The following is a 12,670-nucleotide window of genomic DNA, read 5'->3' on the forward strand; positions in this document are numbered from 1 at the left end:
CCAAAACAATTTGAGCTTCTACTTCTAAAAATTCACCTTTCCAGAAACAAGTCTCTCACCGTTGCTGCTTGCTATAGACCACCCTCTGTCGCCAGCTGTGCCCTGGACACCATATGTGAATTGATTGCCCCCCATCTATCTTCTGAGCTCGTGCTGCTAGGTGACCTAAACTGGGACATGCTTAACACCCCGGCCATCCTACAATCTAAGCTTGAGGCCCTCAATCTCACACAAATGATCAATGATATCAGGTACTACCAGGTACTACCCCAAATCCGTAAACACGGGCACCCTCATAGATATCATCCTAACTAACTCGCCCTCCAAATACACCTCTGCTGTTTTCAACCAAGACCTCGTGATCACTGCCTCATTGCCTGCATCCGTAATGGGTCTGCGGTCAAACGACCACCCCTCATCACTGTCAAACGCTCCTTAAAACACTTCTGCGAACAGTTCTTTCTAATTGACTTAGCCGGGGTATCCTGGAATGACATTGACCTCATCCCGTCAGTAGAGCATACATGGTTATTCTTTAAAGTGACTTCCTCACCATCTTAAATAAGCATGCTCCATTCAAAAAATGTAGAACTAGGAATAGATATAGCCCTTGGCTCACTCCAGACCTGTCTGCCCTTGACCAGCACAAAAACATCCTGTGGCGTTCTGCATTAGCATCGAATAGCCCCTGTGATATGCAACTTTTTAGGGAAGTTAGGAACCAACATACACAGGCAGTTAGGAAAGCTTAGGCTAGCTTTTTCAAGCAGAAATTTGCATCCTGTAGTACAAACTCAAAAAAGTTCTGGGACACTGTAAAGTCTATGGAGAATAAGAGAACCTCCTCCCAGCTGCCCACTGCACTGAGGCTAGGAAACACTGTCACTACCAATAAATCCACAATAATTGAGAATTTCAATAAGCATTTTTCTACGGCTGGCCATGCTTTCCACCTGGCTACCCCTACCCCGGTCAACTGCCAGGCACCCTCCACAGCAACCCGCCCAAGCCTCCCCATTTCTCCTTCTGTTCTGAAAGAGCTGCAAAATCTGGACCCCTACAAATCAGCCGGGCTAGACAATCTGGACCCTCTCTTTCTGAAATGATCTGCCGAAATTATTGCAACCCCTATTACTAGCCTGTTCAACCTCTCTTCAGTATCATCTGAGATTCCCATAGATTGGAATGCTGCCGCGGTCATCCCCCTCTTCAAAGGGGGAGACACTCTAGACCCAAACTGCTACAGGCCTATATTTATTCTACCCGGTCTTTCTAATGTCTTTGAAAGCCAAGTTAACAAACAGATTACCGACCATTTCTAATCTCACCGTACCTTCTCCGCTATGCATTCTGGTTTCAGAGCTGGTCATGAGTGCACCTCAGCCACGCTCAAGGTCCTAAACGATATCATAACCGCCATCGATAAGAGACATTACTGTGCAGCCGTATTCATCGACCTGGCTAAGGCTTTCGACTCTGTCAATCACAACATTCTTATTGGCAGACTCAACAGCCTTGGTTTCTCAAATGATTGCCTCGCCTGGTTCACCAACTACTTCTCCGATAGATTTCAGTATGTAAAATCGGAGGGCCTGTTGTCCGGACCTCTGGCAGTCTCTATGGGGGTGCCACAGGATTCAATTCTCGGGACGACTCTCTTTTCTGTATACATCAATGATGTCACTCTCGTGCTGTTGAGTCTCTGATCCACCTCTACGCAGACGACATTTTGTATACCTCTGGCCCTTCTCTGGCCCTTCTTTGGACACTGTGTTAACTAACCTCCAGATGAGCTTCAATGCCATACAACACTCCTTCCGTGGCCTCCAACTGCTCTTAAATGCAAGTAAAACTAAATGCATGCTCTTCAACCGATCGCTGCCTGCACCTGCGCGCCCGTCCAGCATCACTACTCTGGACGGTTCTGACTTAGAATATGTGGACAACTACAAATACATAGGTGTCTGGTTAGACTGTAAACTCTCATTCCAGACTCACATTAAACATCTGCAATCCAAAATTAAATCTAGAATCGGCTTCCTATTTCGCAACAAAGCATCCTTCTCTCATGCTGCCCAAACATACCCTCGTAAAACTGACCATCCTACCGATCCTCAACTTTGGCGATGTCATTTACAAAATAGCCTCCAACACTCTACTCAACAAATTGGATGCCGTCTATCACAGTACCATATACTACCCACCACTGCGACCTGTATGATCTCGTTGGCTGGCCCTCGCTTCATACTCGTCGCCAAACCCACTGGCTCCAGGTCATCTACAAGTCTCTGCTAGGTAAAGCCCCGCCTTATCTCAGCTCACCATAGCAGCACCCACCCATAGCACGCCCTCCAGCAGGTATATCTCACTGGTCACCCCCAAAGCTAATTCTTCCTTTGGCCGCCTCTCCTTCCAGTTCTCTGCTGCCAATGACTGGAACGAACTGCAAAAATCTCTGAAGCTGGAGACTCTTACCTCCCTCACTAGCTTTAAGCACCAGCTGTCAGAGTAGCTCACAGATCACTGCACTTGTAATTAGCTCATCTGTAAATAGCCCATCCAATCTTCCTCATCCCCATACTGCATTTATTTATTTATCTTGCTCCTTTGCACCGCAGTATCTCAACTTGCACATTCATCTTCTGCACATCCTACCATTCCAGTGTTTAATTGCTATGTTGTAATTACTTTGCCACCATGGCCTATTTATTGCCTTACCTCTCTTATCCTACCTCATTTGCACATGCAGTATATAGATTTTTCAACTGTATTATTGATTGTATGCTTGTTTATTCCATGTGTAACTCTGTGTTGTTGTATGTGTCGAACTGCTTTGCTTTTCCTTGGCCAGGTCGCAGTTGCAAATGAGAACTTGTTCTCAACTAGCCTACCTGGTTAAATAAAGGTGTTCTCAACTAGCCTACCTGGTTAAATAAAGGTGTTCTCAACTAGCCTACCTGGTTAAATAAAGGTGAAATAAACTGCCTTGTTCAGGGGCAGAACGACAGATGTTTACCTTGTCAGCTCAGGGATTCAATCTAGCAACCTTTTGGTTATAAGTCTTACACTCTAACCACTAGGCTACCTGCCGCTCAGAGGTCCCTCTCTAATTATGAATTTACCAAATGGGACAAACATCCAGTAGAAATACTGCACGCAGAGTTTTGCTAGACTGTGTTGCAAGCGCAAAGAAAACCTCTAAATTAGGAATGTAGAGCAGAATTGGGCCATTACCCCCTCCTCATCCAAATAGAAAAAAGAGGCGTCACATTTTACAACCATCTAAAAACAAGTGACCCCAAAACATTCCATCACACAGCTCTACGTCAAGAGATGAAACAAGACAAGAGTCCCCTCAGACAGCTGGTTCTGAGGCTCAGTTCACTAACCCAAACAAACCCCATAGAGCCTCAGGACAGCACTCAGCCAGCTGGTTCTGAGGCTCAGTTCACTAACTCAAACCAACCCCATAGAGCCTCAGGACAGCACTCAGCCAGCTGGTTCTGAGGCTCAGTTCACTAACCCAAACCAACCCCATAGAGCCTCAAAACAGCACTCAGCCAGCTGGTTCTGAGGCTCAGTTCACTAACCCAAACCAACCCCATAGAGCCTCAGGACAGCACTCAGCCAGCTGGTTCTCAGGCTCAGTTCACTAACCCAAACCAACCCCATAGAGCCTCAAAACAGCACTCAGCACCCAACCATCATCAGAAAGCTAAATTAAAAATATATCACCTTTTGGAAAGACACCACCAAAAATCTAAGTAAACATCAATGCTATTTAGCTCTAAACAAACAGTAACATGGTGGCAGACTATCTGACCACCATGACTGATAGAAACTGAGGAAAACACTGACTAGGTACAGACTCAGTGAGCACAGTCTGGCTATAGAGACCGGTTGTCACAGGCAAACCTGGCTGCCCAGAGAGGACAGGCTGTGCTCACTCTGCTCCAGGGGAGAGGTAGAGACAGAACTGCATTTCCTATTACACTGTGTCAAAAACTCAGACCTAAGTGAATCTTTCTTCTTAGCATCTCCCTTGCAGAAGTAAAAACCATAAAAGATGAATGAGCTATCCCTTCAGAATTAAATAGCAGGGCAGAGCTATTAAGAGTAAGTTCTTTCAACAACTTTTTCAGCATTGGTGGGTCGAGCTAACGTAGTTGAGCTAACGTAGGCTAATATGATTAGCATGAGGTTGTAGTAACAAGAACATTTCACAGAACATAGACGTACGTATCTGATATTGTCCGAAAGCTTACGGTACATTCTTGTTAATTTAACTGCACTGTTCAATTTACAGTAGCTATTACAGTGAAAGAATGCCATGCTATTGTTTGAGGAGAGTGCACAGTTTTGATACATGAAAAGTTATTAATAAACATATTAGGCACATTTCGGCAGTCTTGATACAACATTTTGAATAGAAATGCAATGGTTCATTGGATCAGATAAAAACTTCGCACACACACTGCTGGCCGATATCTAAATTGCACCTGGGCTGGAATAATACACTATGGCCTTTCTCTTGCATTTCAAAGATGATGGTACAGAAAAAAATACAAAAAAAAAAATCTTAATTATCGTATTATCTTTTACCAGATCTAATGTGTTATGTTCTCCTACATTCCTACATTTCCACAAACTTTAAAGTGTTTCCTTTCAAATGGTACCAAGACAATGCATATCCTGCTTCAGGGCCTGAGCTACAGGCAGTTATATTTTGGTATGTCATTTTAGTCTAATTTTTTTATTTTAAAGGGGCCAATCCTTAGAGGTAAACTATTCAGAAGACACTGGCTATCTCCCCAGCAGGAATATGTAGGACACTTATATTTCCTGTTTATTACAGCCACATAGGTACGGGTTGACATTGGTCTGGTTATGGTGTGCTACTAGTTGTTGTAAAGATTATCTCTAGCATAGGAAGAACATAAACAACAACACTAAATATAAACAATTACAATAGAAATATATAACCACAGCGTCCCCCAGTGGCCAAATACAGCATCGCAACAAGAACATTTCCAATTCAACAACAGGGTGTGATTACTGTAGCAAGGCTGTACTGAACTGAATTTCAGCTCCTGTGAGCGAGGGTTTTGTCAAGGGGTGTATTCATCACACCGTTACAAAACCTTTCTCAAACAGAAGCAAAAGGAACAAAACGGGGAGGGACCTACCTGATTTTGTAAAATATAAACTTTTGTTTTCGTAGCAAAATGCAACTGTTTGAAACTGTTTGGACTAACGACTACAACCCAGGCTTCCCCACATTTACAAGCATTTCGCTACACCCGCAATAACATCTGCTAAATATGTGTGTTTGATTTTATTAGATTTTATCTTGAGCTTGATTATGACATCATCATTATGACTCGCCATGTCATTCCAGGTCATAATAAAACACAAGTGAGACTTTCATTCCTCATTATTAAGTGGTGGTGTGTTGGTAACCATGGTGCTGGAGTAGGGGATAGAATGGATGGGTTGGTAACCATGGTTCTGGAGTAGGGGATAGAGTGGATGGGTTGGTAACCATGGTGCTGGAGAAGGGGACAGAGTGGATGGGTTGGTAACTATGGTTCTGGAGTAGAGAATAGAGTGGATGTGTTGGTAACCATGGTTCTGGAGTAGGGGATAGGGTGGATGGGTTGGTAACCATGGTGCTGGAGTAGAGGATAGAGTGGATGGGTTGGTAACCATGGTTCTGGAGTAGGGGACAGAGTGGATGGGTTGGTAACCATGGTTCTGGAGTAGGGGACAGAGTGGATGGGTTGGTAACCATGGTTCAAGACAGTGGTGGAAAAACTACCCAATCTTCATACTTGAGTAAAAGTAAGGATACCTTAATAGAAAATGACTCAAGTGAAAGTCACCCACTAAAATACTACTAGAGTAAAAGTCTAAAAATATTTGGTTTTAAATATACTTAAGTATCCAAAGTAAATGTAATTCCTAAAATAAAGTATCAAAAGTAAAAGTATACATCATTTCAAATTCCTTATAATAAGCAAACCAGATTGCAAGATTTTCTAGTTTTTATTTCTATTTTACAGATAGCCAGGGGCACACTCCAACACTCAAACATAGTTTACAAACAAAGCATTTGTGTTTAGTGAGTCTGCCAGACCAGAGGCAGTAGTGATGACCAGGGATGCTCTCTTGATAAGTGTGTCAAAGGGATAATTTTCTTGCCCTGCTATGTATTCAACATGTAACCATCGCGTCAGTCATCCTACAACAACTTTGTAAACCAGCTCACGACTATATCCTCATCTACTGGTCATAAAGGAGTATTGCATACTGTCTGAGGGGCTGATGGAGAGGGATGAGGGATGAGGGGAGGGGAGAGGGATGAAGCCACATTATGGATGAAGTTTCTGTATTGAACTGACAGTGTTTACCATTGTGTAGAAGCACATAGCGCTGCCACACAGACACTACATAAAGAGCGACTGCACTTCCTGATTTGGCCTAGTTTTAGATTTGGGTCATTAAGAAATGCTAGCGGCTATGACTGAATTCAAATGTGAGTTGGATGTAGTTTGATGTGGGTGTGTTCACATGTGGGAAGAGTTAGACAGATTATTTGTTGATGGGAAGAACAGAATTAGATAGGAGACCTGACACTCAACACATCCACAACGTTATAAACTCTGCGATTTCTATAGAAGGACTGGAGATGCTTTGTCTGCCTCTGTCGTTTGACGGGGAGTCCTCAATTGGGTAGGTTTCATCTGACCTGTTCATCCTACAACATAGAGTCTGTTTGTGTGTGAGATATCACCTATTCTAACTGCCATTGGTATTAGAACAGTGACTATGTGTGTATGTGTTCACAGAAACATGCATGGAGCCAGGACATGGAGACTTGCACGATGATGTGATGTTGTCCAGACTGACAGATGGGCTTGATACTGATGTCAAATCTTTAATTGTATTTGTTATTATTAAACGTAATGGTATCAGTCAATATGGGGAGGGGGAAACACTGTGTATTCTGCACCAGGACCAGAGACTTCCTGTTTAATACAGGAAACCACACAGGAAGGTATGACCTCTCTGACATGTTTACCAAGGTAGCCTCATTACCACCTGACAAAATGCAGATAGACACAGTATCTGTATCAGACGGGAAAGACGATGAAAGATGAAAGGCACACATTGTTCTATTGGCAGAACACTTCTTCTATGGTATTATGTAAAGAGTTGTTTATTCCTCATGGACCTGTTACTACATTTAAAAGTTGTCAAAACACTTAGTTTAGAACATCAAAAAATATATATCAGAAATTGTATTCTTCTCATATTACTCTGCTACTGACCGATTGAAAGCTTCCTCCAGCATCTCACCATATGTTAGTTTAGTTAGCGACTTCCTTAAAACTACACGCAGATATATTAAAATGGTCTCCGCTAGTTCATCTGATAATGGACCTCTTCGCCAGATAGCGAAAATCACATATTTCACATGCTAAATAATGGTTATGTAATAATTTATGTGATACTTTACTGTACATAAAGCAATACCTAGCGACTTCATCAAGATGTTCAGATCTCTTGGCATAGCGGCTAAGGTGTTGAGTTGACAGTTGCAGTAGCCTGGTTTGAGGCTCTGTACCCCTGAATTCTCTACATCGGTCTCAGAAGTAGGATGGCGCCCACGAGTTGATCGGGATACTTGAGAGACTTGGTATAGAGAAGCGAGTGGACACGCTCGTTCTCCCGAAGGAAGGGGGTAGGGTAAGGACTTTCTAGTCCTAGGTAGTTGTTGTGGAATTGTTCGATTACATGTTAGATATTGCTTCACAGTCGGAACTAGCAGCACAAGCATTTCGCTACACTCGCATTAACATGTACTAACCATGTGTATGTGACCAATTCAATTTGATTTGATTAAACCTCTTAGAGGTTTGGATCTCCTGACGGAGGGCTGGGGCTACACCCCATTGTGTTATAATTAGGATTAAACAGTTTTATTAACACCATTATTTAATATCAACGGGTAATATTTCATTAGGCTTTTTTAAAACTGGAAATATTGTGGTTTTAGCGTTTCCGTCAAGCAAGCACCAACATATTTTTTTATAACTGTAATGGGCAATCATTTGATAAATTATTTTCCTGTATTTGATTTACTGTAGATATGGATTGATACCATATTTAGTAATGAAGTAGTTTTTTACTTGTTAGTCTGTAATAATCTGTTGTAACTAATTACTGATGTTCTACCTTATCACGTCTCCCAGGGTTGAATGTTATGGTTAAAGTTGATACCAGACTGGATTCGAGGACACGCTGATAATGTATCCGTGAGTCTGTGACACTGTGTGATTCCGTAGCAGGTGATGTTGTGACTTCAAGCTCCCTTACAAGCCTCTCGGGCTGGTGTTTACAGAACATTCGGTGCTATTGTGAAGAGGCATAGACATTTTCTCTGGTTCTGTTCTGGAGGCGTCTCCCTGAATTGTTGCATTAGATCGACTTTATCTGTTAACCTGGAATTCCCGTAACAATAGCCTGCTGGGCTTATGTGTGTTGATGAAGTGAATGACCATAGGGCGAGGCATGAATGACACAGAGAATTGGGTGAGTGAGCTCCCCATACCTGGACTAGGCTGTAGTATAGAGACACAGGTGTCTCTGTCACACTGGTGGAAAATCAGGAAAAGCAAGAAAGGGGTGTTTCAACCCGGACCTGTGGGAGGAGTAAACTAGACGAGAAATATTGTATGATTCGTTTACTTCCTCGTTCCTCGTGCTATAGTGGCAAAAGTCACGTCTCCAGCTGGTGAACATTTTAAAGATATTGACGGCAACTAAGGTAAGGCATTATTGAGATGGGAATCGTAATATTGTAGAGACAAATATAGAGAAATCAGTAACTCATCATTATTTAAAAGGTGTCTGAACGTGATCTAGGAATGTGGGCCTATTGATATTGATGGGCTGCTACATGTGTCCTAGGAGTGTCATGTGGCATAAACATATCCGGTCATTCTGATAGTATTGTTCAGTCGATATTAGGCTACACTCTGTCTGACTGAACTCACATGTGCATATTGCGTTCGGGCTTCAAGTTGAATTGTTTCTCATTGCAGGATTAATGTAGCACTGTCTCTTTAAAAAAAAAAATGTACCTCATATTGTCCAGGAAGTTGTCACGTAATCGGAGGACGGCGTTCATTGTTTGTATCCGATAGGTCGAAGGTAATAGGTATACTGTTACTTTGTAGCAGAGTGTTGCAATTATCTTACTTTAACCTATTCTATATCCTTCCTCCATGATTTCAATCATGAACAGGGTGCATTTGAAACGCTCGAACATCTTGAGAATGGCTCTAGCAGGCTCGGACTCCATGGAAGAAGGAAAAGGCGAGACGTTTCTACTTAAAGCCATCAAAATAGGTGGTGTGGTCGTACTTTATTGGTTCATTTCAATAACCATGGTGTTCTTAAATAACTACTTGCTAGACAGTAAAGATTTGGACGCGCCGCTATTTGTGACATTTTACCAGTGCCTCGTGACTGTCGGACTGTGCTATGGCATGCACTTGCTATCCCACTTATGTCCGGGTGTCATCGACTTCCCCTCCGTCAAGTTTGACCTAAAGGTATGCCGGGAGGTTCTACCCCTGTCCATCGTGTTCATTGGAATGATAACCTTCAACAACTTGTGCCTGAAGCATGTAGGGGTGGCCTTCTACACTGTCGGCAGATCACTCAGCACAGTCTTCAACGTTCTACTCTCCTACGTGATCCTCAAGCAGACCACGTCCTTCTACGCCATCCTGTGTTGTGGAATTATTCTAGGTAGGTGGTAATAATAACTAACCTATATCTGGCCTAATTCAAGTACTTTGACTTTCTAGAAAGTTCTCATGTCTAAGGCATATACCCAAGCCAGGCTGGTTAGACAACGTCCTTCCTCCCAGGTAACCTATAATAAGTAACCTCACGCTTCTCTATAATTGCACCACAGGTTAATACATTACTACATGGGCCACACCTGTATTGGCCATATATTGAACATAAGGTCAATTGCTGCTAAAGGACCATGTTAATGCTTCTTTCTTTGTCTGTCCCTCCCATCAGGTGGATTCTGGTTGGGTGTGGACCAGGAAGGTGTGGCGGGCTCCCTGTCGTGGACGGGTGTGTTTTTCGGTGTGCTGGCCAGTGCCTGCGTCTCCCTCAACGCCATCTTCACCAAGCGGGTCATGCCGGCGGTAGACGGAAACATCTGGAAGCTCTCCTTCTACAACAACATCAACGCCTGCGTCCTCTTCCTCCCACTCATCCTCGTCTTCGGTGAGGTCGGCCACCTCGTTCATTTCAGCCGCCTGGGTGACCCTACGTTCTGGGGCATGATGACGCTGGGCGGCGTGTTCGGTTTCGCCATCGGCTACGTGACGGGCCTCCAAATCAAGTTCACGAGCCCGCTGACGCACAACGTGTCGGGGACGGCCAAGGCCTGCGCTCAGACGGTCATCGCTGTGGTCTATAACCAGTCCAGTAAAAGTTTCCTGTGGTGGACTAGTAACCTGATGGTCCTTGGTGGGTCTTCTGCCTACACCTGGGTCAAAGGCATGGAGATGAAGAAGGTCCATATTCCCCAGGAGGAGTCCAAAGTGAAACTGCTAGGGGAGAAGAGTGATGCCGGGGTATAGTGGGACTAGGATGACCTTCTGCCATGGTGGTGACCCGGGGGTATAGCGGGATGAGGATGACCTTCTGCCGTGGTGGTGGTGGCGACCCGGGGGTATAGCGGGATGAGGATGACCTTCTGCCATGGTGGTGGTGGTGACCCGGGGGTATAGCGGGATAAGGATGACCTTCTGCCATGGTGGTGGTGGTGACCCGGGGGTATAGCGGGATGAGGATGACCTTCTGCCATGGTGGTGGTGGTGGTGACGGTGACCCGCTGGTGACAGAAGACAATGTAAACACTAAGGCCTAACCACGGAGTTGTTTCTACAGCGATGTTCTGTTGGAACAGTTGGGCTGTGTGCTGTCAATATAAATGAATGTTACTATAGTAACACAAACAGAGGTGTAGGAAGGCTACGGGGTAATTTTGTTACTCAGTGGGACCTTATTGTTTTATCATTTCCTTAAAGGTCATTTTGTCCAATTCTGTTAATTATTCAGTGTGTGGGGGGGGGGGGGGTCATGAATTATAACCTAAATCATTACTGTCTCTTCTTTCAGAACATTATTCATATGTCTGTAGGATAGTATCTAAATCAAGTGACTTTCCTGTTAGTCTGTATGTGTCATCAGTAATGTGACGCAAAACTGCAATATGACAGTTTTCTGGCAAGTGGGGCTCTTATGTTGGGAATACAGTTTGCATATGGAGGGTGGAGACCGATTGTAAGGCTACAATAGCTCACCTTAGTTAATAAGTGATTAAGCCAGTGCTGGTTTTATGGACCGCTTTACGTTATATCTTTGAAGCAGTGACACTGTAGGTGATAAAAGTGAAAACCGTCAAAGAGATGGTTGATTCTCTCTGGCTTCAGTAGGGGCACTACATTTTGAATAATTGACGACAAAGGATGTAATCTGAACTGTTTATGTCCTGAGATGGAGATTTTCTATGGCTGTTTATTTTGTGTGTTTTGTCTTCAAAGTAACGGATTATAGAAGGAATGTTAAAGATCATGTCTGTGTTGATGTATTGTCTGTGTCATAAAACTTCAATCATGAAGGAAGACTGTTGGGTAACCGGCCAGGTGGCCTGCGGGAGCATCATCATTATGATGTCATAACTCAGTGCTGGGTTGAGATCCTGCACTCTAAAACACCCTCCTTTCCTAAAGTCCTCTCTGCTTGTCCTCTTCTGTCGTGTCATCATTTCAGACCAATGAGAATAAGGAAATGGGACACGAGAAAAGGAATTTACATAGAAAGACTCAAGGCTGGTGATCTGAGAGATCCTAAAATGTGGGTCTCTCAGATTTCAGGTTTTGCTTCGGCGTCCACTTGATACAAAGTCTGTTTTTCTTCTACATATTTTTTGCTCAGGGTTTGTAGTGCGTTGGAAGATACCGTACATGGGATTTCAAAGCTGGTTAGCCTACGGGTATTCTCCAGATTACGTTTTTAAGAAAAGATACAGATTTATTTTATAAAATATATAGTTATTCAGTGAATGTGACTTATGTGTACTTCAGAAAAATAAATGGACATTCTGTTAATCATAACGTGTTACTCGCCTCTTGTAAATGTGTTATTTTATCTGTATTCATGATCAAGCATAAATCTTCCTTTTTTTAAATTATTTTTTTTACACAGAACAATACTTCACTTGCTTAGGCCTGAGCAGAAACCTTAGCATAAATCACCTCTTCTAGGGGTTTGGTCAACTGAGAAGAGCTGAGGTAGTTAATGGTGTCAGACCTACGCAGTTAAACCGATTGGAATCGGTTAGTGAAGACTTGGTCCAGAAGCTACTAAACACAAAGCTAACACTAGATGGCACCAGTGTGAAGGAATGAGTACCTCTGTCAGTCCCTCACACTGGTATGGTCAGAGGGTGCCATCTGGCTGTAGTTAGTTGCCTAAGCAGCATTAGTCCCTCACACTAGTAGTGTCCAAGTACCAGCTGGCTGAAGTTGCTTTCTCACGGTCATCCCAACACCCAAGGTTATTTTGGAATGTT

General features: G+C 43.4%; 1 protein-coding gene across 3 annotated transcripts; it reads left to right on the top strand.

Moving 5' to 3' along the window:
- Positions 1-8,586: 8,586 nt before the first annotated feature.
- Positions 8,587-12,201, top strand: LOC110526792 (GDP-fucose transporter 1). 3 transcript variants are annotated; one of them, XM_036981441.1, is made up of 3 exons: positions 8,587-8,830; positions 9,311-9,819; positions 10,102-12,201. In XM_036981441.1, exons 2-3 carry the CDS (start codon positions 9,342-9,344, stop codon positions 10,671-10,673), a joined length of 1,050 nt encoding a protein of 349 aa, XP_036837336.1. In that variant the 5' UTR covers positions 8,587-8,830; positions 9,311-9,341; the 3' UTR covers positions 10,674-12,201. The 3 variants fall into 3 exon arrangements, with proteins under 3 accessions (XP_036837336.1, XP_036837335.1, XP_036837334.1); XM_036981440.1 differs by lacking the exon at positions 8,587-8,830 and having other exon boundaries at positions 8,842-9,819; positions 10,102-10,699; positions 10,908-12,201; XM_036981439.1 differs by lacking the exon at positions 8,587-8,830 and having other exon boundaries at positions 8,842-9,819.
- Positions 12,202-12,670: the final 469 nt, after the last annotated feature.

This window comes from Oncorhynchus mykiss, chromosome 6, assembly GCF_013265735.2.
Source record: "Oncorhynchus mykiss isolate Arlee chromosome 6, USDA_OmykA_1.1, whole genome shotgun sequence".
In the NCBI taxonomy this organism is placed as follows: Eukaryota; Metazoa; Chordata; class Actinopteri; order Salmoniformes; family Salmonidae; genus Oncorhynchus; species Oncorhynchus mykiss.

Coding starts and splice junctions, on each gene's coding strand:
- LOC110526792 (XM_036981439.1), top strand. CDS start 9,291: ATGATTTCAATCATGAACAGGGTGCATTTGAAACGCTCGAACATCTTG. Junction 9,820..10,101: donor GTGTTGTGGAATTATTCTAG/GTAGGTGGTAAT, acceptor CCCTCCCATCAG/GTGGATTCTGGTTGGGTGTG.